The 23,185-nt window shown below is 40.7% G+C and overlaps 1 protein-coding gene across 15 annotated transcripts in view; it reads right to left on the reverse strand.

The window, feature by feature from the left end:
* Positions 1-23,185, reverse strand: part of FHOD3 (formin homology 2 domain containing 3) — a 464,819-nt gene that overhangs the window by 148,512 nt on the left and 293,122 nt on the right. For all 15 annotated transcript variants that reach the window (XM_025429108.3, XM_025429100.3, XM_025429109.3 and 12 more), the window contains exons 8-9: positions 19,777-19,871; positions 13,587-13,730 (exon numbers count right to left, since the gene is read on the reverse strand). In XM_025429108.3, coding sequence (XP_025284893.1) covers positions 13,587-13,730; positions 19,777-19,871 — 239 coding nt within the window. The remainder of the gene's footprint in view (positions 1-13,586; positions 13,731-19,776; positions 19,872-23,185) is intronic.

Genomic DNA, 23,185 nt, shown 5'->3' on the forward strand with positions numbered 1-23,185 from the left:
CTTCACATAATAGATACAATCTTTTTCCATACTGCTATCTCATTTTCTTTTTATTCCTATACATACATCCATACCTATACATTTTGACGCATCTTTTAGATGAAGTGGATGCCAGTACTAGTACCATTTCAAGAAGGAATTATGCCAATGACAGCTTGTAGAGGACTGTAACAGTGCTAGGCTCCCAGAGGACCATGCCTCCCTGTTGCCTCACTCTTGTGTAGCCATGTCCTACATTGAGCCCATTTTCTCTGGGACTTGCTTTGGTCAATGGGACATCAGCAAACAGGATGCAAACAAGGCTTGAAAAGTGCACATTGGGACTTGCCCTTCTGAAATGCTGTTACCACGTTAAGAAGTGTAGGCTAGGCCGTTAAAGACACAAAGCCCAACCAACAGCCAACACCAAATGCCAAACTAAGTGAATGAGGCCATCTTAGACTATACCCAGTCAGGCCACCAGATAACGGCAGCTCTCTGATATAATCAACCTCTCTCAGCTGAACCAGGCCAAATGTCTGACCAAATGTCTGATGTTCTAATGTCTTAGAATCATAAGCAATAAATGGTGTTTTAGGTCACTGTGTTTGGCTTGAGCAAAAAGTAACTCTTGCAGCAAGAGTAACTGATACATAATTTTAAAATCACCTATGACAAGAAAAGATTTAAGAGATTGGACCTGTTAATTAATTATTCTTTTTTTTAATTAATTATTCTTAAAAGTAATAGTTACCCCTTTCTTTTAGGGTTTCTGAACCCAATTCCAACACTGGGAGGGGGCTGCGGGGCTCAAGCAATTCTTGGACACCAGCAGGATATCTAAGAATTAAACTTAATTCAACTCAGTTCTGACACTATCTACTCAGAGACAGCATCAAATAACCTAGGTTAAGAGTTCAGTTCTACAAGACTGCCACACTGCCCCCCACCCTAATTTGGATGCCTATGGTTCTAACTAACCAGATTGGAGATTCCAAAAACCTCCTCCTTAGGTTCAATTAACTTGCTGGAGTGGTTCACAGAACTCAGGGAAACATTTACTTACATTTATCAGTTTATTAAATGATATGATAAAAAAATATGAAACAGCCAGATTAAGAGATACATAGGGCAAATTCCCAAACAAAGGAGCTTCTGTCTTCATAGAACTTGGTGGTATGCAGGAGCATTCTGCTTCCGCAAGAGTGGAAATTCTCCAAAAAAGACCAAAAAGCTGTCCTCTTGGGTTTTTATGGAAGCTTCATGATATAGTTATGACTAAGTCTTCAGCCAATGGAGGATCAGGAAATCAGGGAGTGGGACTGAAAATTCCAACCATTTAATCACAGAGTTGGTCCTCTTTTGGCAACCAGCCCCTACCTTTAGGTGCTTTCCAAAAGTCACCTAACGTAACAAATATACCTTTATCACTCTCAACGCTTTGGAAGTTTCAAAGGTTTGGGGAGCTATGAGTCAGAAACGAGGATAATAACCAAATATATATTTCTCAAAATAAATCACATTATCACACTCTCCACTCCCCACTCCCCAAGTCTTTCAGCCTTAATATGCTTTTCCATTACCACGACCACATTTTTAGAATCAAAAATTAGAACATATAATCTGACAAAAGATTTTATATTTTGACTTGTGCATTTATATACTTTGAAAACTCATATGAAGCTATAAGAATTAAAATGAATTTAATTAAACAAGAATTAAATCACCTCTCTGAAATGGAATTAAATTACATGGAATTGGGCCTGTCCCCAGAAAGTCCAGGACATGTGGTCACCAGACATCCTCCACTATGAGGAAGAATTTTAGAAGCCCAACCAAGTTCTCTGTAATTATTTGAAAACATTCATAGTCCTTTGTGAGCAAAAGTCTGGCTCCACTCACAGGTCTCCTTTCTGCCCCTGCATATACTGAACTTAGTTGTCCTGTGGCAGTAAATATTTTTCAAAACATTAACTTTCAGAAAGGAATAAAACCCTGACTCTGCCCAGTATCTCAAGCATTGAGCTGTCACCTTGAGAAATTATTCAAGGCATCTTTCCTTTAAGAGAGCTGCATTCTGATTAAATCATGCCCTTCCTTCAACCTGGCAATTGGCAAATGCAGTCATAAAACAAATGATATTTAAAAGAGATCTTCATTCAAGCACTAACTGAACATCTACTCTGGGTAGGCACACTGCTGGGCCCTGGGGCCAAAGAGGGAAATGAGAAATGACTCAAAGCAGCAGCTCAAAGGAAGACAGACAAGTACATCCTGAGGACTGCTCAGTCTGAGGTATGGTCATAGCAAGTTCTCTTTTGTAAGTCGTGAGCAGAGAGCAGGGGACAAGCAGCAGAAACTCCTTCTATCTTGTCCACGAAGGCCTTGTGAATAAGGGGACATCTATGGTGACTCCTACAGGAGTAGGAATTTGCCAACTGCAAGAACTCAAAGGAAGAACTGTGGTAAATAAAAGAGAACAGATAAAGGAAAGCCTCTTGCCTACCTCCTGCCCCTAGGCCTGCCTTTCATATTCAGGAGACAGGAGATACCTCCAGAGACACCGTAGGAGTGGCCAGAGACAGGTCACAGGAACGTAAAGGCTACCCAGTATGTAGGTCCTTGTACCAACTCAAGGTGTTTAGGCTTCATCCTGCTAGCCATAAAAACATTTTTTCATATATTCATTCACTCACTTGCTTACTTGAGTTTGTTCTCTTAAATGGAGAAGAAATGGCATAGTCAGATCTGATTTCAGGAGGATTTTTTTTCCAGTTGCTCGGAATTAGGAAAAGGGAGAAAGTGGAGAAGTCCCCATGGGATGCAGCCCCTATAGGATGCCAGCCTCACCAGGCTCAGCTCATACTGCTTCCCTAGATCCTACCCCCTCCTGTCACACCAACCTCTTTTTGACCTTTTCCACCTGCCATGCCAAAGCTCTCTCACTGCTTTGTCCTCCATCACGGTCTTTCTTTAGGCCATCTTCTCAGAAAGGTCTTCCCCGTCCCTGCCTCATTCTCTCACCCCAACTTCATCCTGTCTCTTTTCATAGACATGTTTGAAGCCTCAGATTCTTGATTTATTCATGTACTTGGTCACTGCACCCCATTAGAGTGTGTACTCCCTGAGGGCAATGGCCTTGTCTAGTTCAGTGTATGTCCTGGGGCCTAGAATAGTACCTGAAGATAGTAGGTGCTCAATAAAGCTCTGATGAATAAACAAATTCACAGAGGAACAAATGAATGAGAAGACACAATAATCCAGGTAAGAAACAATAGGACAGAGCTAGGGGAATGGAGAAATGAGGTTTTCAGCAGTCAGATTTCTAAATGGGGTGGGGGTGGGGGTGGTAAGCAGAGGAAAGAGAAAGGAGTCTAGGATAGCTCCATCATGCACATGATACTGCATGAAGTAGAGAAATGAACAGATTATGCAGGATTTTTATTTTTTCCTGGGAGAAAAATAAAGTTCAGTTAGAGCTGGTTACATGTCATGTGAGCTTCCAAGTAGCCATCCCCAACGCAGAGCTTCCAAGGTACCATCTATGTCCTCTGCTCCATTACATTTAGCTGCTAGAGGAATTAGCCACTTGCTTGTCTTAGACTATAGATTTAAAGTTCTTTTGTCAGAGATAGAACTTCTCTCTGTATTTTTAACCCCAGCAAAGTATGTGATATATAACAGGCCCCCATGAATGAAAGTAACACAAGAAGAGACACAGGCAGTGAGGCAGGCAGCCATGGGCCTTGGCAAAAGCTCAAGGTCAAATATCAGCCACCAGCCTCAAAAGCTGCTGAACTCACTGGGTAAATTAGAACAGGCGACATAGACTGAGAGACGAGGTCTCATAAGGAAATCCCAACAATGAAAGGAGGGTCAGAGAAGGATCCAGGGGAGGACACTGAGGAGGAATGATCAGAGAGATATCCTGGAGCCATTTGTACACTTAGCCACCAGAAACACAGAAGCAATACACAGGTATCATGAATACTAGCATCAATCTTTCAAAATGCTACCAAGACAGTGATGCCCAAACTGATAAAAATGGCACACAAAAAGGAAAGGAAGGGAAGAGGTGGAGGGAGGATGAGGGGGAAGCCAATCTTACACTTAAGAATACTTGTGTACAAATCCTAAAGAAGTTAGTAAGAAACAGAATTCTAAGAGCATATTTTAAAAAGAATACATTATCACCAAATGGGTTATAGTCTAGGAACATGAGGATGGTTAATAAATGTAAAGAAGTCAATTAAGTAACCAACTAAAAAAACTAGAAAAAGAATAATACAGTAAAACAAAGTTAAAGAAGAAAATTATAAAGATAAAAATTTGAAGAGGAAAGAACACTTCCAAACTCATTTTATGAGGCCAGCATTATCCTGATACCAAAACCAGATACAGATACCCCTCTCCCCCCCACACACACATACACATTACAGGCTAATATCCCTAATGAACATTGTTGCAAAAATTATCAATAAAATATTAGCAAAGGAAATTCATCAATATATTAAAAGGATCATATACCATAATCAAGTGGGATTTATTCCAGAGATGCAAGGCTGGTTTAACATCCACAAATCAATCAACATGATACATCACATTAACAAAGGATAAAAATCATATGTTCATCTCAGCAGGTGAAGAAAAGGCTCTGACAAAATTCAATGTCTATTTATAATGAAAACTCTAAAAAAAGTGGGTATAGAAGGAAATATGTTAATATAATAAAGGCCATTTATGACAAATGCAGAGCTAACATCATACTCAACAGTGAAAAGCTAAAACTTTTCCTCTAAGATCAGAAATAGACAAGGATGCTAGTTCTCATCACTTTTAATCAATATAGTATCTGGAGTCCTAACCACACCAATTAGGCAAGTAAAAAAAATGAAAGGCATCCAAATTGGAAAGGAATTAGTAAAAGTATCACTATTCACAGATATACTATATAAAGTTCTAAAGACTCTGCTGAAAAATGATTAGAACTCATAAGTGAATTTAATAAAGTTATAGGATACAAAGCATTCAGAAATTGGTGTTTATATATACTAATAATGAACTATCAGAAAGAAAAATTAGAAAAGAGTCCCATTTACAATTGCACCCAAAAAATATCTAAGATTAAATTTAACCAATGAGGTGAAAAACCTATGTTCTAACAACTATGAAACACTGATGAAAGAAATTGAAGAAGACACAAATAAGAGGAAAATATGCCATTCTGCTGGATTGGAAGAATACTGTTAAAATGTCCATGCTACCCAAGTAATCTACAGATTCAATGCAATCTCCATCAAAATACCAAAGGCATTTTCATAGAAGTGGAACAAATAATCCTAAAATTTGTGTGGAACCACAGAAGACCCGAAACGGCCAAAGCAATCTTGAGAAAGAAAAAGCTGGAGTTATCATGCTCCATGATTTCAAACTATACTACAAAGCTATAGTAATCAAAACAGTATAGTACTAACACAAACATACATATATAGATCAATAGGACAGAAATAAGACCATGCTTATGTGCTCAATAAATCTCTGACAAAGGAAGCAAGAATATACAATGGGGAAAAGACAGCCTCTTCAATAAATGGTGATAGGAAAACTGCACAGCTACATATTTAAAAAATCACACTGGACCACTTTCTTACACCATACACAAAAATAAACTGAAAATCAAATCTAAAGACATGAATATAAGACCTGAAACCACAAAATTCCTAGAAGAAAACAGGCAATAAGCTCTGATATCAACTTCAGCAATATTTTTCTAGACCAGTCTCCTGAGGCAAGGTTAGCAAAAGCAAAAATAAACAAATGGGATTATATCAAACTAAAAAACTTTTTGTACAGTGAAGGAAACCATCAACAAAGCAAAAAAAAAAAAAAAAAAAGGCAACCTACTAAATGGGAGAAGGTATTTGCAAATCATACATCCAATAAGGAGTTAATATCCAAAATATATCAAGAACCTCCAAAACTACCCAAACAGCCCAATTAAAAAATGAGCAGAGAACTTGGATATTTTTCCAAAGAAAACATCCAGATGGCCAACAGATACAGGAAAAATGCTCAACATCACAAATCATCAGGGATACACATATCAAAATCACAGTGAGATATCACTTACACTAGTCAAGATCAGCTGTTATCAAAAAGGCAAGAAATAACATGTGTTGGTGGGAAAATGGGAACCTTCGTGCACCGTTGGTGAGAACATAAATTGGTGCAGTCACTCTGGAAAACAGCACAGAGATTCCTCAAAAAGTTAAAAATAGAACTACTCTATGATCCAGCAATCCCACTTCTGGGTATTTCTCCAAAGAAAATGAAAACAGCAATTCAAAAGAGATATATGTACCCTTATGTTTATTGCAGTTTTATTTATAATAGCCAAGCTATGGAAGAAGCAGCCTGAGTGTCTACTGACAGATGAATGGATAAAGAAGATGTGGTATATATACACCATGGAATATTACTCAGCCATAAAACAGAACAAAATCTTGTTATTTGCAACAACACGGATGGACTGAGAGGGTAGAGTGCTAAGTGAAATAAGTCCAACAGAGAAAGATAAATACATTATTTTACTTATACATGGAACATGAGAAAACTAAACAAACCAACAAAACAGACTCATAGATATAAGAGCAAAGAAGATTACCCTTGCCAGTGTGGGCAGGCCCCATCTGATCTGTTGAACTCTAGTTACAGAAGAGAGATGGGTTCAGACAAGGGAAATAGATGAAGGGGATTAAGAGGTACAAACTTTCAGTTATAAAATAAGTAAGTCATGGGGATGTAATGTACAGCACAGGGTATATGGTCAATAACTTTGTACAGTGACAGATACCTAAACTTACGGGGATCAATTCATAATGTATAAAACCATTGAAATCATTATGATGTATACCTAATAGGATATTGTATGTCAACCATACCTCAATTTTAAAAACAAGTATTGAGGGGCACCTGGGTAGCTCAGTCAGTTAAGTGTCTGTTTTTGGTGTGGGTCATGATCCCGGGGTTCTGTGACGGAGCCCTGCCTCAGGCTTCCTGCTCAGCAGGGAAACTGCTTCTCCCTCTCCTCTCCACTGGTGCTCTATCTCTGTCACTATCTCTTCAATAAATAAATAACTTTAAAAAAAACAATTACTGAGGGGCATTTGGGTAGCTCAGGAGGTTGAGCACCTGATTCTCGATTTTGGCTCAGGTCATGATCTCAAGTTGTGAGATCAAGCCCTGCATTGGACTCTGGACCACATTCAGTGGGGAGTCTGCTTGAGATTCTTTCTCTCCCTTGGCCCCTCCTCCCCTCATTCTCTATCTATCTATCATTAAATAAATAAATAAATAAATAAATAAATAAATAAATAAATCGTTAAAAATAAATAAAAAGAAGTATTGAGTTACAGACAGAAAAGCAGTGCAAATCATACATAAGCCAAAATTATTATCTGGAAAAAACCTCAACAAAATAGTCAAACTATTAGTTTACCTAAAATTACAAACAAATATTATGAAATAACCAAAGAAAAATATCTAACTGGAACAGATGAAGTTAGAAACATTCATAAGAGATAACTATACGCCTCTTTGCTAATCCATTTAAAATCTAAACACGGGATGCCTGGGTGGCTCGGCAGTTAAGCATCTGCCTTTGACTCAGGGTGTGATTCTGGAGTCCTGGGATTGAGTCCCACATCGGGTTGCCTGCAGGGAGCCTGCTTCTCTCTCTGCCTGTGTCTCTGCCTCTCTCTCTGTGTCTGTCATGAGTAAATAGATAAAATTTTTTAAAAATTTAGAAAAATCTAAATGAATAAGTTCCTAATAAAATATAATTTAGCAAAATTGATCACAGTAAAGATAGGGAATTTAAATAGACTAAACACCATAGAAAAAAATAGTTACTTAACATCATAGAAAAACAAGTTACCCAGTGCACACATGCACGTGTGCGCGCACACACACACTCCTCCTCACAGAGGGCCACACAACTCCCTAAGGGAATTCTATCAAATCATCAAGGACCAGAAACAAGGGCAGAGAGAAGGAAGACAAATTTCTAAATATTTTTATAAAGCAAGAATAAAACTGATACTTAAACATAAGAAGTATTGCACACACACACCAAAAGAAAAGTACAAGAACACTCACAGCAGCACTGTTTGTCATAGCAACGAAACTAAACCAACCAACATTCATCAAGAGAACAGCAGGTGAATAAATTGTCATACATTCACCAGCAGTGAAAATGAATACATGAGAGCTCCACACAACAACAGGGGTAGGTTTTTTGTTTGTTTTTTAAGTAGGCTCCACACCCAGCATGGAACCCAACACAGGGCTTGAGCTCACAACCCTGAGATCAAGACCTGAGCTGAGATCAAGAATCAGATACTTAACAGACTAAGCCACCCAGGTGCCCCCACATGAATAAGTTTAAAAAACAATAAGCAAATGAGAAAACTGTAAAAGGCTACAAATGATATATTTCCTTTTATTAAAAGTTTGAGAACAGATATAATTAAACAGTATGTTGTTTAGGGATACAGACTGGGAGGAAAGAGTTAAAAGAGCTGGCCTGTGACCTCTTTGCTTCTTTTATAGGGCAATGCCTCTGGGGAAAGAAAAGGCAAGTGACTCCTTCTAATCTTTAGTTAAGTATGCTAATAACCAGACTACCTAATAAATAGCCTAACAATATTTGCTAAAATGAGAGCTCTTGTTTCTGGAATGTCCTTACCGGGACAGGACTGGCTAAGGATTACCTATAGTAAATAAACCTGGAATGTATGGGCTTATAAACATGACTCTGAGCTATGTAGCTGAGATGTCTCATAATGGAATCCTACTTGCTGGGTGAGGAGACCTATGATCCCCACTTGGAGACCCCACCAATTTTCTGGGTCAGGGAGCACGTCTGATGCATGAAGAAAAGACCTGGGACAGACCCCTCCCTGCTTCCTCTGCACCTCTATAGCATCTGTATTCTTGAAATTATTAGCATAACTAGATTAGTACAGCTAGATAACAAGATCTCTGATCTGTTGACTCTGATTTGATAATCTGATCCTCTGTGTTCACTCACAGAATAAGTGATTTTCAGGTAAAAGTATAAAGAAAACAAAAGAATAGTGCTGGGGATTAGTGGGAATGACACCAGGGAGGGCTACAAAGGACACTTCAGAGTTACTGGTAATGTTCTAATTCTTAAATATATGAGGGTATCAGTCAGGATTCTTCAGAGAAACAGAATAAATAGGATATGTATGGATATCTATAATAAAAGAACTGGCTCTCATGATTGTGGAGGCTCACAAGACCCAAGATCTGCAGTCCAAAAGCCTGAGAACCAATGGTGTTAGTGTCAGATGGAGTTCAAAAGTAGTAGGCAACCTATGTCTCAGCTCATTACCATCAGGTAGAGAGGATTTGTTCTGTTCAGGCCTTCAACAGATTGGATAAGGCCTGCCCACACTGGCAAGGGCAATCTTCTTTTCCTTAGTCTCCCAACTCAGATCATAATCTCATCCAGAAAACCCCCTCATAGACACACCTCGAATAATTTTTGACCAATTATCTGAGCATCTTGTGGCCCAGTCAGGTTGACACATAGCCATCACAATGGGTATTTGTTTTACTGTTCTTTAAATAACATACATGCGTTGTATTTGTGAATAATATGACCTTGATGCTGAAAGTATTAAGAAAAAGCAATCTAATAAAAGGAAGATGGTGAATACAGAACACTTTTGAAAAGGCTGATATGAGGGGGAAGAGAAAGATGGGAGGTAGGTGGGCTTGAAGTCAGAGTCAGGTGGGCTGAAGAGAAGCTATAGCTTCAAACAGGAAGTTTCCTAGGGTTGATATCAAGGCCACTTTTCAAAATTCACTCCCAGATGGCTCACTAATGGGAAATTCACCTGCATTATGCAGTCTTCCCAATATACATCAACTACATAGAATCCAAAGCTGTATCCATGGAAGCCTCTGGTTGAGCACAGTCTCAGAGATGGGAGTTCTGAATGGGAGGCGGTAGGGAGTTAAGGTAAAAAGAGATATCCGTACTGGGAAAAGTCTACCTTCCACCTTCAAGTAAGCCAACTGTCTTTAGTTTCTTCCTTCTCCACCTCTACTATTCTTACCTTAACCTCTCATTTAGGAGCCATAAGAATAAGTAAACACAAAAGTTTGAACAGATAACCAGGGAAATGAGGCTCAGCTGGAGAAGATGCCCAGAGCCTGCTAGGTGGCTATGGGAAGCTTTAAAGCTCTGATAACAAGTATCTCTAGTTCAGTTTCTTCTACTTTCTAAGATCATATAAAGATAATTCTGTTCTGACCCTTGTTACTTTTTATGACAATGATTTGTAGCAAATAGTGAAATTACATGTCAGCCTCTTCAATTCTACCTGGTAAAATCACAATGGAGCCTCTTAAACTGGGAAATATCCCTCCAAGTACTCTAGCCATGCACAAAAAAATTTATGAATAAAGCTGTCCATCATAACAGTATGTCTAATTGCACAAAGTTTAGAAATAATCCAAATCTGAAATAAAAAGGAGATTGGCTATATGCATTATGGTACATGAATACAGACAGAATATTATGTTCCTAATAAAATTAAGTTCTTGAAGATTTAATGACAAAAAAATGGCTCCAACATATTTAGCAATAAAGATTCAGTACACAACACTGCATATAGATGATTAAGCCCCTGGTTACATACACCTACATATACAAAAAAAGGCTAGAAAAAATGGACTAAAATGTTAATCATGGTTAGTAACAGAGCCATGGATGACTTTTTCCTTTTACATTTATATATTCCTCAATGAGTACATAATTTTTATAAGTGGAAAAAGAAATATTAAAAATATATATCACTATGAATAAGACTGATAAGTTAGGTCAGAAGTGGAATACAAACTACATACTGGGAAAAATATATTAAAATTTATATTTGATAAGGGTCAGATATCCAGCATATGTAAAGAATACTTACAACTCAAGAGTAACAAAACAACCCAATTTAAAAATAGGCAAAGGATCTTAGTAGACATTTCTTCCAAAACATAGAAAAATGGCCAGTAGGCACTTGGAAAGATGTTCAACATCATTAGTCACTGGGGAAATGCAAATCATGACCAAAATGTGTACCACTTCACACCCACTAGGATGGCTATAATTTTTTAAAATAAAGCACAATAATAAACATTGAGGAAGATGAGGAGAAATTGGAACCCTCATTACACTCATTACAATGGTGCAGGCTCAATGGAAAATAGTCTGGCAGTCCCTCAAACAGTTACCCATCAAGTTACCATTATGACCAGCAATTTTACTCTTAGATATATAGCCAAGAGAATTGAAAGTATATATTCAATTGAACTCCAATAAAAAAAATTTTTTTAAATAAAAAAAGAAAGTATATGTTCATACAGAAACTTGTACACAAATGTTAATGGCACCATTATTCATATTGGCCAAAATATGGAAATAACCCAACTGCCCATCAAGTGACAAAGAGGTAAACAAAATGTGGTGCTACCCATCAAAAGAACATTAGCACAAAAAAGAACCAAGTACAGATACATGCTTAAAACAGAGATGAACCCTGAAAACAAGTGAAAGCTAGTCACAAAAGTCACATGTTGTATGGTCCCATTTATAGGAAATGTCCAGAAGAGGTAAATCCATAGAGTGGATTAGTAGTTTGGGGGTATGCAGTATGTGAGGCAGGGAGAAACAGAAGTGTTTGCTAACAGGTATGAGGTTTCTTTTTGGGATGATGAGTATATTCTGGATAACAGCCTCAAGGATAGCCTAGTTCACACCATTATTATGGGTAAGCATGTCTAAAGTCATAAACTTTCCTATTTAGTCACACAACCTAGTGGAATCAGATCTCCAGATTCTGGCCCCCCCCCCGGCCATGGAAGGAAAATGGGACAGTGAGGATCAGCAACAAGGAATGTGATTTGCTACTCATAAAATGTGCTCTAAGAGCACATTTAGAGCCCAGACAATCGTCACATCAGATAAACAACTTTAATAAGGGGGCATTTGACCTAAAACTAACCGACAGGGAACAATTTGAACTCAAGTCAACAAGCCATGATGTGTAAAAAAAAATAAAAAAATAAAAAAATAAAAATAAAAATAAAAAATAAAAATAAAAATAAAATAAAATAAAATAAAATAAAATAAATAAATAAATAAAAATTAAAAAAAAAAAAGTCATGATGTGTAACCTATCTTCATGGATGTGTCATGGGTACGACTATACAGGGCTCCATGCTCGGTTTAATACTCTTTGGCCAGCTTGAAATTTTATCTTTAAATTTGTGGGGATTTTTTTTTTTAATTTACTTTTTAGAGAGAGAAGGTGAGATCAAGTGGGGCAGGGAGGAACAGAGGGAGAGGGACAAGTAGACTCTGCCCTGAGCACAGAACCCAAAGTGGCACTGGTCCCACAACCCCGAAATCACTACCTAAGCCAAAATCAAGAGCTGGATGCCTAACTGACTGAGCCACCCAGGTGCCCCTAAACTTGTGTTTTATAATTGAAGTCCAATGAAACAATGGATCATGGGCATGAGTAGGGGAAGTAGATGCAATATGCATGTGTGCCATTTCTTGCACCCATGCACATTGAGTGCTGATAGATGCATGGTATGTGGGAGTTCAGTGAGAATCGAAATGAATACAAGGTAAGTATGTTCCTTTGTAACTAAGTGCAGGCACGGAAAGCCCTGGAGCCCTAGAGCCCTTCCATGTAAACCAGAACTGGCTTTGAATGAAGAGATGGCAACCCAAGGGTCCTACCATATGCTTTCTTACCTGGGTTACTCTGCTATACCAGCCAACCACTTATGCTGAAATGAGAGGAAAAACTAGAGATATGGAATCCCACAGTTCCTTTTCCTTTCAGCTTTTCCTTACACATAGGTAAATAGAAGGTAGAGTGTTAATAGACTGAACACATATCAAGAAGTGAAGTTAAAAACAGAGTTCATAAAAAAAAAAAAAAAAAAAACAGAGTTCATCTTATATGGTGTTTCCATTGGTCCACTAGGAACAAAATACGCAGGCCTATAGGAGTTCATAAACTGGAAATTGCATATGGTTCTACACAGAGGCTAAATGCTCTTATATTTGCATTTTAAACTGGCATTACACAATATAGAGCTGAACAGTAAAATCTACACTAGTATTTTAAAACTTTTATTTTTACTTCCTTGCAATGGCAATAAATAGCAAATAAAACACTATAATGAGGCAAGAGAGACCGCAGAGGAAAGGAAAAAGCTAGCTGGGTAGTATCTTGAATAGGAAGCAAGGGACCAAGGTCCTCCTACATCAGGGGTTCTCACATTTGAGTAAACACCAGCAGCACCTGGATGCTTGCACTATGCTGATTGCTGCACCCACTCTCAGAGTTTCTGAATCAGGAGATCTGGGTTTGGGGCCTCAGAACCTACATTTTGTAAAGCTCTCAGGTGGTGTCTACTACCCCACACTCAGAACCACTGGCCTTAGAATGTGTTTAGCCGGCCTCTGACAAGCTGTATGATGCCAAACAAAAGGTATATGCTGTTACCTCATAAATGTTCAACTGCTCTACCAAGTCCAGGTCGGTCCCTTTCTTGTTCAAGTGTCGCTGGGACACGGCCGCAATGCCCAGCTCCTCCAGGCAGTCCACCACATCGTAGAAGCTGTCTTGGTCTGGCAATCCTGACAATGTCTAAAGAAAGAACAGGACACAAACATGTTTTAGGGGACTGTCTCAAGACTCTCAAAGCATTTTTTGCAGCGTAGCCATTGGCCAGGGTTATAACTATAGGGACAAACCAGATAGATCACCAGATCATTTGAGAAAAAAACTCCTTTAGTGTGGTAAACAGAATGGACCCCAAGAGTCCATTTCTGGTATATAGGTACTGTATAATCCCCTTAAGTCTAAGCAGGACATTTCCATAATTAAATTACATTATATGGCAAAGGTGAAGGGATTTTACAGATATTCAAGTCCCAAATCAGCTGATTTTGCCTAATTAAAGGTAAGACTATTCTGGGTGGGCCTGACCTAATCAGGTGGGCCATTTAAAAGCAGGTTTAGGCATTTCCGGAGCTCAGAGACTAGGAGAGAGATTACCCTGCTGGCCCCAAAGAAGCAGCAAGCCACCATGAGTTCTCCAGCTGCAAGGAAATGAACTCTGCCAACAACCACAAAAGCTTGGAAGAGGATCCTAAGTCTCAGACCAGACTCCAGGGTCGACACCTTGACTACAGCTTTGTGAGACTGAGCAGAGGACCCAGCTAGGCGGTGCCTGGAGCCTGTCCCATGGAAACTGTGAGATGATAAGTCTGTGTTGTTTTAAGCTGCTAAATCTGTGGTAATTTGTTACATGGCAATAGAAAACTAACATGCTCAGTGATTAGAAACTCCTGTTAGGATCAATCTACCAACAGCTGGGTTTAGAACAGAATAATGACTCCTTTTTCTTTCAATTTGGTAGGCTTTCCCCCTTGGTCTAGGAAATTTAAGAAAACATGAAAAATTTCAAAGCAGCAACCAAGGAAAAAAGATAACCCAAGGGGGAAAAGCTAACTTCTCTTTGAATTCTGTGTCTCTTAAAAGAAAGGGCTTCTGCTCAGAACTGGAGGGGCCTGAGGTGATTCACTGCAAGCCCTTATCTTATGAACGGGGGAGATGAGGGCTTGGGAGGGAAGGGATTTGCTCCTGCAGATCTGGGATAAAAGCCTCGTCTCTCCTCACACACTCATTTTCTACACAAATTATGGTGGCTTGAAATTCCAAACACAGGTCTTTACTCTCTGTTTCATTGCCTTTGCATTTTCAAGAGCCATATGTGTATATTTCAAAATTATTTGGAACTCATTGGGGGAAAAGACCAACCCTTAAAAACAGTTCACAGCACCAACTTCTCCAACATCCCTATTTGAGGGCTATTAATTATTAGAAATAATATCTTTATTCATGACCCAAATGATTGCTTTTTCCTTTCAATGCTGAGCAAAGAGTACACAACTCACTGCTGTTGAGATCAGAAACAAAGGAAAAGTAACCGGGATGGGATAGCTTAATTAAGCAGGTACCCCAGCAAGACCCAGAACGGGAGGCTGTGAGCCAGTCTGACTCCATCATAAACAGGTGCTCACACCAAAGCGGCCACGTGGGAAAGCGCATGCCAGCGCCTGCAGGTGCCAGGAGGCAGCATCTCTGTGGTAGTGGGCAAGAGCAGTCCCCTGAGCGGTCACCGGCTCCTGACAATGTTAAAAAAGTTTGCAGCCTTTCAAAGAATCCTATCCTCAGAACAATCCATCTTCTGGTTTTAGTGAAAACCCTTGAACTTGTTAAGAGAATGGGACCCCAAGGCTAGGACAGGTTAATGGAAGTGCCCTGATCGCAGACTCTGCCAAATTCTCAATTTTAAGAACCCAGTGAGTTGACATTTAGTGTTGGATTCAAAACTTCCTACTCAACAGCGTGGGGGCTGCGATGAGGCAGAGAGAAGCCTTCTCACCTCTCAGTTCCCTTCCCTTCCTCCCTTTTTCTCCCTGCTGAGAATCAGCTGCAGTTCTCACAAAAGTTTCCAGGGGGTTAAATTCCTAGACCTAATTCCCACTGCCTTAGCAAGCCCCACCACGATGGCAGCAGGGGCGAGGGCGTGTTACTATTAAACAATTAGGTCCATAGAACTGAACAGACTCAGGGAGCCTTGCTCAATAATAGGTCCAGAAGCAAAGGTATTAGGAGGTCATTTGTCATTTCCACCATGAAAATTTGGGTGGGAGCCAAAATGTACCAGCCCCTTCCATGTGTGGCTACAGGGGAGGTGGCCTTCTGCCCCACACAAACACAACTTTTCTCCAGTTGTTGAGGAAGACCATCTATCCTAGAAACACATTCACCTATTTCCAGCTAATTCTCCAACATGCTCAGCAAACTGTGCCATGCCTTCACCCCTCCCTGGGTCCTGTCCTTGCATTTCTACTCTGCTCAATTGCCTCCTTCTGGCAAAGGCAGCAGCTGCCCCCGAGATGTTTGTGAGGGAAACGTCTCTTGGTGCTTTCACTGTCAGATGACGCTCATGACTCCCTTTCCTGCCTCATCTCAGACTTGTCTTACCAGGGCTGGTGACCTGTAAATCTCCACAGGCATCTCTCAGAGGGAGAAATTTCTGTCCTAAAGGACATTTTCTTTTCCTCTCCTGGGTTCTCACTGATTGCATCAAATCTTCCTGATAGGAAAAAACCAGTGTGGCAAACGCCTGCACACAAATTTTCTATATCCTAGAATACTACGCAGCAGTAGAAAGGAGCAACCATTTATACCCCCAGTAATGGATCAACCTCAAAGGCATTATGCTGAGTGAGAGAAGCCAGCCTCAAAGGGTTAGATCTATCCTGTATGATTCTATTTGATATTTTTAAAATGACAAAACTATAGTGCTAGAGAAAGGTTGTCAGAGGTAGGAAGAGGGAATCGGGAGATGACTGTAAAAGGCTAACATGAGGGAGATTTAGGGAGAGATGGGAATGTTCTAGATTCTAACTGTGAAGGCTCTACAACTATACAAATGTTACAATTGACATAGCTGAGCTTTTTTACGAGTTTCTGGTATGAGAACTAACAATAAATGAAATGTGAAAACAAAGGCGAAGACTCAGCATGAATCCCATCCAGGTTACTTAGCCCTTCCCTGAAAGCTCCAAGCCAGCCTCACAGTCACAGTAATACCTTGTTATTCATCCCCCCCCACCCCACCCCACCCCACCCCACATCTGCCTCTTCCTATTCCACAAGGTGGTCAATATCAATATCAAAGTGGGGGGCTCCCACCGAGGGGATTTCAGCGGGATCATGACAGGGCATTATAGAACTTCAGCTTGCAGAATGAGAAACAAAAACTTAGAAAAGCAATATAATAATTTCCCAGATTTCAGAGTCAGAATTTTTTTCCAGACCATATTAACATTTCAATTTATTATTATTTTTGTTGTTGTTGGTTGGGATCTCAGAAGATTTTACTCACAGGGGCAATAGGACTAAAATTCAACAAAAGAAAACAAACCCAGTGTGGGTGCCAACGGTTTATTCAACCTTTTTTGAGGAAAGCATGACATCTGGAATAATGTCCATAGGATCTTCCTCGACTTCCCCTGAGCCAGAACTAGCAAAAGAGGAGATGGAACTGCCAGAAGAGAAAGAGTAAGCGAGGAATTCCTGGACATTAAGTGCCATCTGATGCCAAGGAGAATGTGGCACATGCTGGGTCCTTGCCAGTGACTAGCAGCAGGATGCCCAAGCCCGCAGATGCTGCTGGGACCAGCAGAACCGCCCAGCACGGCCCCTGCCAATAGGATGGGTAGCGTTACAATGGAAAACACCAGGCAAGAAGGAAGAGTCCATTTTTGCTGAAGTCCATGTTTTCCAAAACAATGTCACTGAAGGACTGAAGGACAGGAAATAGATGACCTTAATCTTTAAAAAAAGAAAAATGCACATACACACACACTTAAAACCAGAAAATTGCTTTAAAACTGCATATAGTAAAATCAACTCACAAATACATTTGAAAACATAAACAGAATTTTTAGGATTATCCTACAGAAAAGTACTGCCCCTTCCTCACCAGGACTATAGAAGAATTTCCTGGGTCCTCATCAACAAAGGCATTTTATTAAAAAGCAACCCTGGCCAACGAGAATCAGGGGAAAATGTCTGTTGTTTTACTATCTATTTCTTTTCATCTTAATTGGTTGAATATCCTTCATTTCTCGACTGGGCTCTTAATATATTGAGGACTGTATAATTTTCTGCCCTATTTTTTGCAACAATTTTCCCAATTTGCCACTTGCCCTTAGCTTTTATTTGTGGTTTTCATTTTTACAAATAAGACCTTTCTCTAATAATTTTATGCGGTGAAATAAATTTCCTCCCCTTTGGATTCTTTTTTGGCAGGTTTGATTATTAAAATAATTTTCATCTACCAGACACAAATTCATCTTCACCACTACTTCTCGTTTTTCTACCGTTGGATGTGTTACACTGAATTCTTTAATCTGTCTGGAATTCATTTGGTATTGGTCAAAGTATGTATTTGTTTATTTCCATTTAGCACACGCTTCTCCCCAGTCCTGAATGAAGCTGACCCATCCTTACTGATTTCAGTCCTAGGGTGAGATGTTCTGTGCAGTGAGGGCTGTTTCAGCGCTTCTTGGCTCACATCATCTGTCTGCTGAGGAAAGAGCCAGCACCATGTTGTTTTAGTCCTTAGAGTTTGCACAACACTCTAATATCGAGTAGAAATGACTTCTCATAATACTTTCTACTAATGTGTCCCCAGTTTGTCAGGGGAAATGTTTCCCTAGTTCTATTTCACAAAGAGATTCTGAATCTTCTCTGAAGAACCACCCATCATTGCAGTCAGTACTGTAGGCCTGTGCCCAGCAGCTTGGGGAGGAAAAGCAGGCCCCTGGGGTGGGTGGTGTGATTCCTAGGGTCTAGGACAAAGTAATCTGCAGGACATACCCCTACCAACCATAGTTTTAAGGAGAAAGGGACTCCAGTCCCAAGAGTGGGCTGTCCGAGGGCAGCATAGGATCAGCACTCTCTCCAGGGAGGGATACTGAAGACTGCTGCTACTGCCCTCCCAGCTGGTGACCAGGAGGGATGTGTTGGGGTTGGGGGGAGTACAAGGGTGATGTTACCTTCATAAAAGGAGGATGGGACCCGCCCCCAGCAGTCAGAATTCAATAAGCAGTGGAACAAGAGTGTCTTTATTTCTCCTGGATTGTAAGCTATTTTCTTAGGGTAAACGTGATTTATATTCTTTTTAAAAATAATTATTTATTTGAGAGAGAGAGAGAGCGAGTGAGTGAATGCAGGAGAGGGGCAAAAGGAGAGAGAGAGAGGGAAAGAAAGAAAGAATCTTAAGCAGAGTCCGTGCTGAGCATGGAGCCTGACACGGGGCTTGATTTCATGACCCTGAGACCATGATCTGAGCTGAAACCAAGAGTTGGATGTTTAACCGACTGGGCCACCCAGGCACCCCAAAACTTGTTGATTTATATTTTTCAGGAAAAATGTTTTTAAGGGGATATCTTGATAGGAAAAGTAATCATAAAATGCTGTCATCTTTCTGGTTTTGTTAGAAAAGACCAAAGTAGAGAAAGCACACAGACACTCCCAGGCTTTACATGTATGAGCACCAGCCTGCAGGCACCCACATCACATGTGGCTAGAAAGGGTTTTCTCTTGCAAAGAAGAACACTGGTAGCCATGGTCCCAGCCACCATCGTGGGGGTCCTACGTGAGGTGGCCTTTAGTTGGAGGGCAAATTGTAGATTTTCACATTGTACCAGTTCCCTAGGGCTGCCATAACAATGTAACACAAACTTGGATTAAAACAGCAGAAATTTTCTCTGAAGGCTCTAGAGAAGGATCCTTCTCTGCCTTATCCTATGTTGGCTTCTGGCAATCCTTGGCATTCTTTGGCATTCCTTGGTCTCTAATCTCTGCCTCTGTCTTCACACAGCTATCTTCCTCATGTTCATGTGCATATACTGTCTTCCCTCTGTGTCTCTTTTCTTCTAAATCATGTGGGATTAGGGCCCATCTTAACAACTTCACCTTACCTTGATTACATCTGCAAAGACCCTATTTCCAAATAAGGTCACATTCACAGATAGGGGTTCATAGGGGTTAAGGCTTCAACATATCAGTTAAGGGGACATAATTCAATTCTTAATCATCAACCAACCTTGTTCACTAATGTCATTGCATAAACCAGCAGCTCTGTGTCGACCCCATCTTTTTCCTCCAGGATTTCCATGATATTTGACCAGGGTTTGACTCCTATGAGTAAAGCAAAAATCATTAGAAACAACAAGTCAATACTCCTTATCCAACTAATATCACAGTTTATTCAAAGACTTATCACCCAATGATGCTGGTGTCTTCAGTCACCAAATTTCAAAGCATACCCTTAGGGTGAACTTGAACATGCTTCTAATTTGGCAATAATATACCACCACGTCATTCTTGTCCAGTTGAAAATGTATATTCTATGTCAGCATGGCTATCAATTCGCTTGAAAGTTCTCTTTATATTAAATATGTAATTTGAGGAAATCCAGTCATGTGCATTTCACTCTCTGAGCGTGGAAACTCTTGATAAATGCTCTCTATATGTCCATCGGCATATTATGCTCTGATCTCTTGCAAGGAAAGGGATATCGGAGATCTTTACATTCGCTTAAACAGTGGACTCCAAGAAATACTGGGGAAACATCTGTCTAACAAACATTTCAAGAACAGAAGTATATTATGATTCAACCCAGGAACAAATACTGGTTAAGCATCAACAGGGTACAAAGAACCCACCTCACCAAAAAGCTGGTTCTTTGAACCCTGTTGATGCTTAGCCAGTATTTGTGCCGATGGTCGCAGAGGGCCTGGTACAAGAAGTGGCTCTGCAAATGAAAGCTCAGGGGTGGTTATTCCCTGGCTCCCAGAGAGGGCAGGAAAATCCATCACATTCAGTACTGTACAGCCAAGGCCAAGGTTACATAGGGCAGACAAAACCAGGACACAGTTTCCTATGCCTGAGATAAACATTTGAAGGGAGGTATTGCCTCACCTTTGGCATGGCGGCATGGAACATGAAGCTCCTTCCTGTTTTCTCTATAAAGTTCTCAAAGGGATATTGCTTATTCTTACTGATAAAAGTAAATTCTGAAATAATGTAAAACCAGTGGCTTCCAAACGCAGGTTCTTGGATGAGTCATGTCAGAGCTCATCTGCTGGCCTTGAGAAAAAAGCTCTCCAAAGGGCAGCAGTGGTAGCTGTCTTATCTCTTTGCTCTTAGCACAGTGTCTGGCACTTAATAGGTCTGCCTAGTAAATGGGGAACTACGGGAGGGCATGAAGTGGGGTAAGCTGGAGCAGTTTTGAAGTAACCGGAGGGCAAATGCAGGAAGAGAAGGAAGGAGATGAGGAGAATTTTAAAAAGGAACAGGCACCTACTCTATGACTTAGGAACACAGAGTTTCACATAGGGGTCTATTGGTTCTCCTACCTTGTGAACAGAGAGGCTTTTCCTTTGGCAAAACTGCCCAGTTGGTCAGAATGAGGCAAGCTACTCTAACCCTAACTCCAAACACAAACTCATGACCTTTCACCTATTAACCACTGACATACCCCTTGCTGCTATTTACCATCAAAGTATTCTGAAGTCCTCAGCTGTGCTTCAAACCAGCAAAGAAACCATTTCTGCCCTCATGACAGTCAACCACAGTCAACGTGGTCAGTAGGTCATGGGTCTCACTGTTCAGGTGCCGTTAGAGCACTCCAAGTACTTCTCCTGTGTTTAGGACAAGCGTAACCAGTATCATTCACACTCGGCACCCAACCCTAGCATAAAACATGGGTTCTAGCGGGTTACCCACATACGGTTCAAAGGGGGCCTGAAGGAGACTACGCTGACGCAAAGCATTTCCAATAGCACTAGTGGACCCAGGACAGCCTTCTGGTTGCGAGCTTTGGAACCACAAGCCAAACGGCCTAGGGAAGGCAAAGCCAAGAAGCAAAGGCAGGCTCCCAGAGAGAGGGAGGTACAGCCAGACCATATCCTCGCCCACATACAAACGCACTCATGTGTGCACCATTTAATCCTTTATAATGAAAACACTCAAACACTGGCTTAATTTAGTTGAAAAACATGTTCTTCAGCTGTGATATCTGATTACCTTTTATGGATTTCAACGTCTGGAAACTTGCATATATCCCTACACTGTTGAGTTGAATGTTACTCTCCTTTGATTGTTTTAGTGCCAGAAATGGGAAACATTCAAAAGAAAGGAGGTGAAGAGGAAGAAACATTTCGGGGCAACAAAACAGCCTTGGAAGGGCTCAGGCCGGCCCATGGGAAGCACCAGTCACCCAACTTCCCCAAAGCTGCACCTGCTGGAACTAAATGGTCCAGGTCAATTCCCCCCTCCATCCCCCTCCACAACTTGCTCCATACAGAGTGTGAGTGCATGCATGTGTGTGTGTGCGTGTGCACACACGTGTAGAGGCGGGTGGTCCTGTATTAGAATCATAAACCATATGATCTGACCCTTTCACATAACAGAGAAAGAAATCCCTTTCCAAAGTAGTGGAAAGAAAAGAGGCTCAGGAAATACATCTAAATAGGAGTGATCGTATCAACCTTGGAGAATTCCTGTGGGGTGTCACAGAGATAAAGCACTCTTTTTGCCTTAGCGCTGTTGAAGTACATTAGAAGACAATAATTTTCTTAATTACAACCATCTGTCTCTCTCCAGCTCCACCCCCCAGATGCCAGCTCTGGGTACAGCCTCCACGAGAGCCCTTTTCTCCTATGATGTTTCAAGCACATCGTTGGCACTTAAATATTTACCGAATCAAGGAGTTTTATACAACAAATATTTAGCCTAGTGTCTGTTACATAATAGGCACTGGAATTATCAGTAGCTATAATTGTCACGGTGGTGGTGACACCCACGCTTACCCAACAGGGCTTCTACACAGGCTCCCAGGCAGGTCCTCTCTTCCCGCCAAACCACAGTGCCTCTCTCTCAACCCAGAAGAAGCAAGCACACAACAGATGACTCAACGCGTTCGCCTTCTGACTTTCCTCTTAGCTCTCTGTGGTAACTACCTCCCCCTCCCCGACCCAAAAAAGATTGATATTTAGCACAACGCCTAGGACACACAAGTTGGTCTAACACTCCATCAGAAAGGCAGCAGGTCTCATGTCTTTCTATATGACTGAAAAACACACTGAGCATGTATGCTCCTGCTATAGCTAACCATGGAAACATGGCTTGACTTTCGTCACCTAACTTCCACCAAATTTTGGGAGTGCTTCACAAGATCAGTATTTCCTCCAGCAGAAGTCAGACACAGGATGGCCTGAAAGGATGGCTGGATTTTGTCTTCCCCGTAAATCAGGTGTGACAAACACGTTTAGGAATTATGTCATCTCTCATTACCTCACACTCAAATGAAAATGAAACTTCTTCAAAAGCAGTGCTGACCCCAATTAGGGGAACTCAGGATTTATGGCTGCAATTTCAAAATAAGTTCCCCAGTCTGCTCACTTGCCCCACCCTCTCTCTGAGATGCAAACCCACAGTCAGTGGGAAGG

Source organism: Canis lupus, chromosome 7 (genome assembly GCF_003254725.2).
Source record: "Canis lupus dingo isolate Sandy chromosome 7, ASM325472v2, whole genome shotgun sequence".
Lineage (NCBI taxonomy): Eukaryota > Metazoa > Chordata > Mammalia > Carnivora > Canidae > Canis > Canis lupus.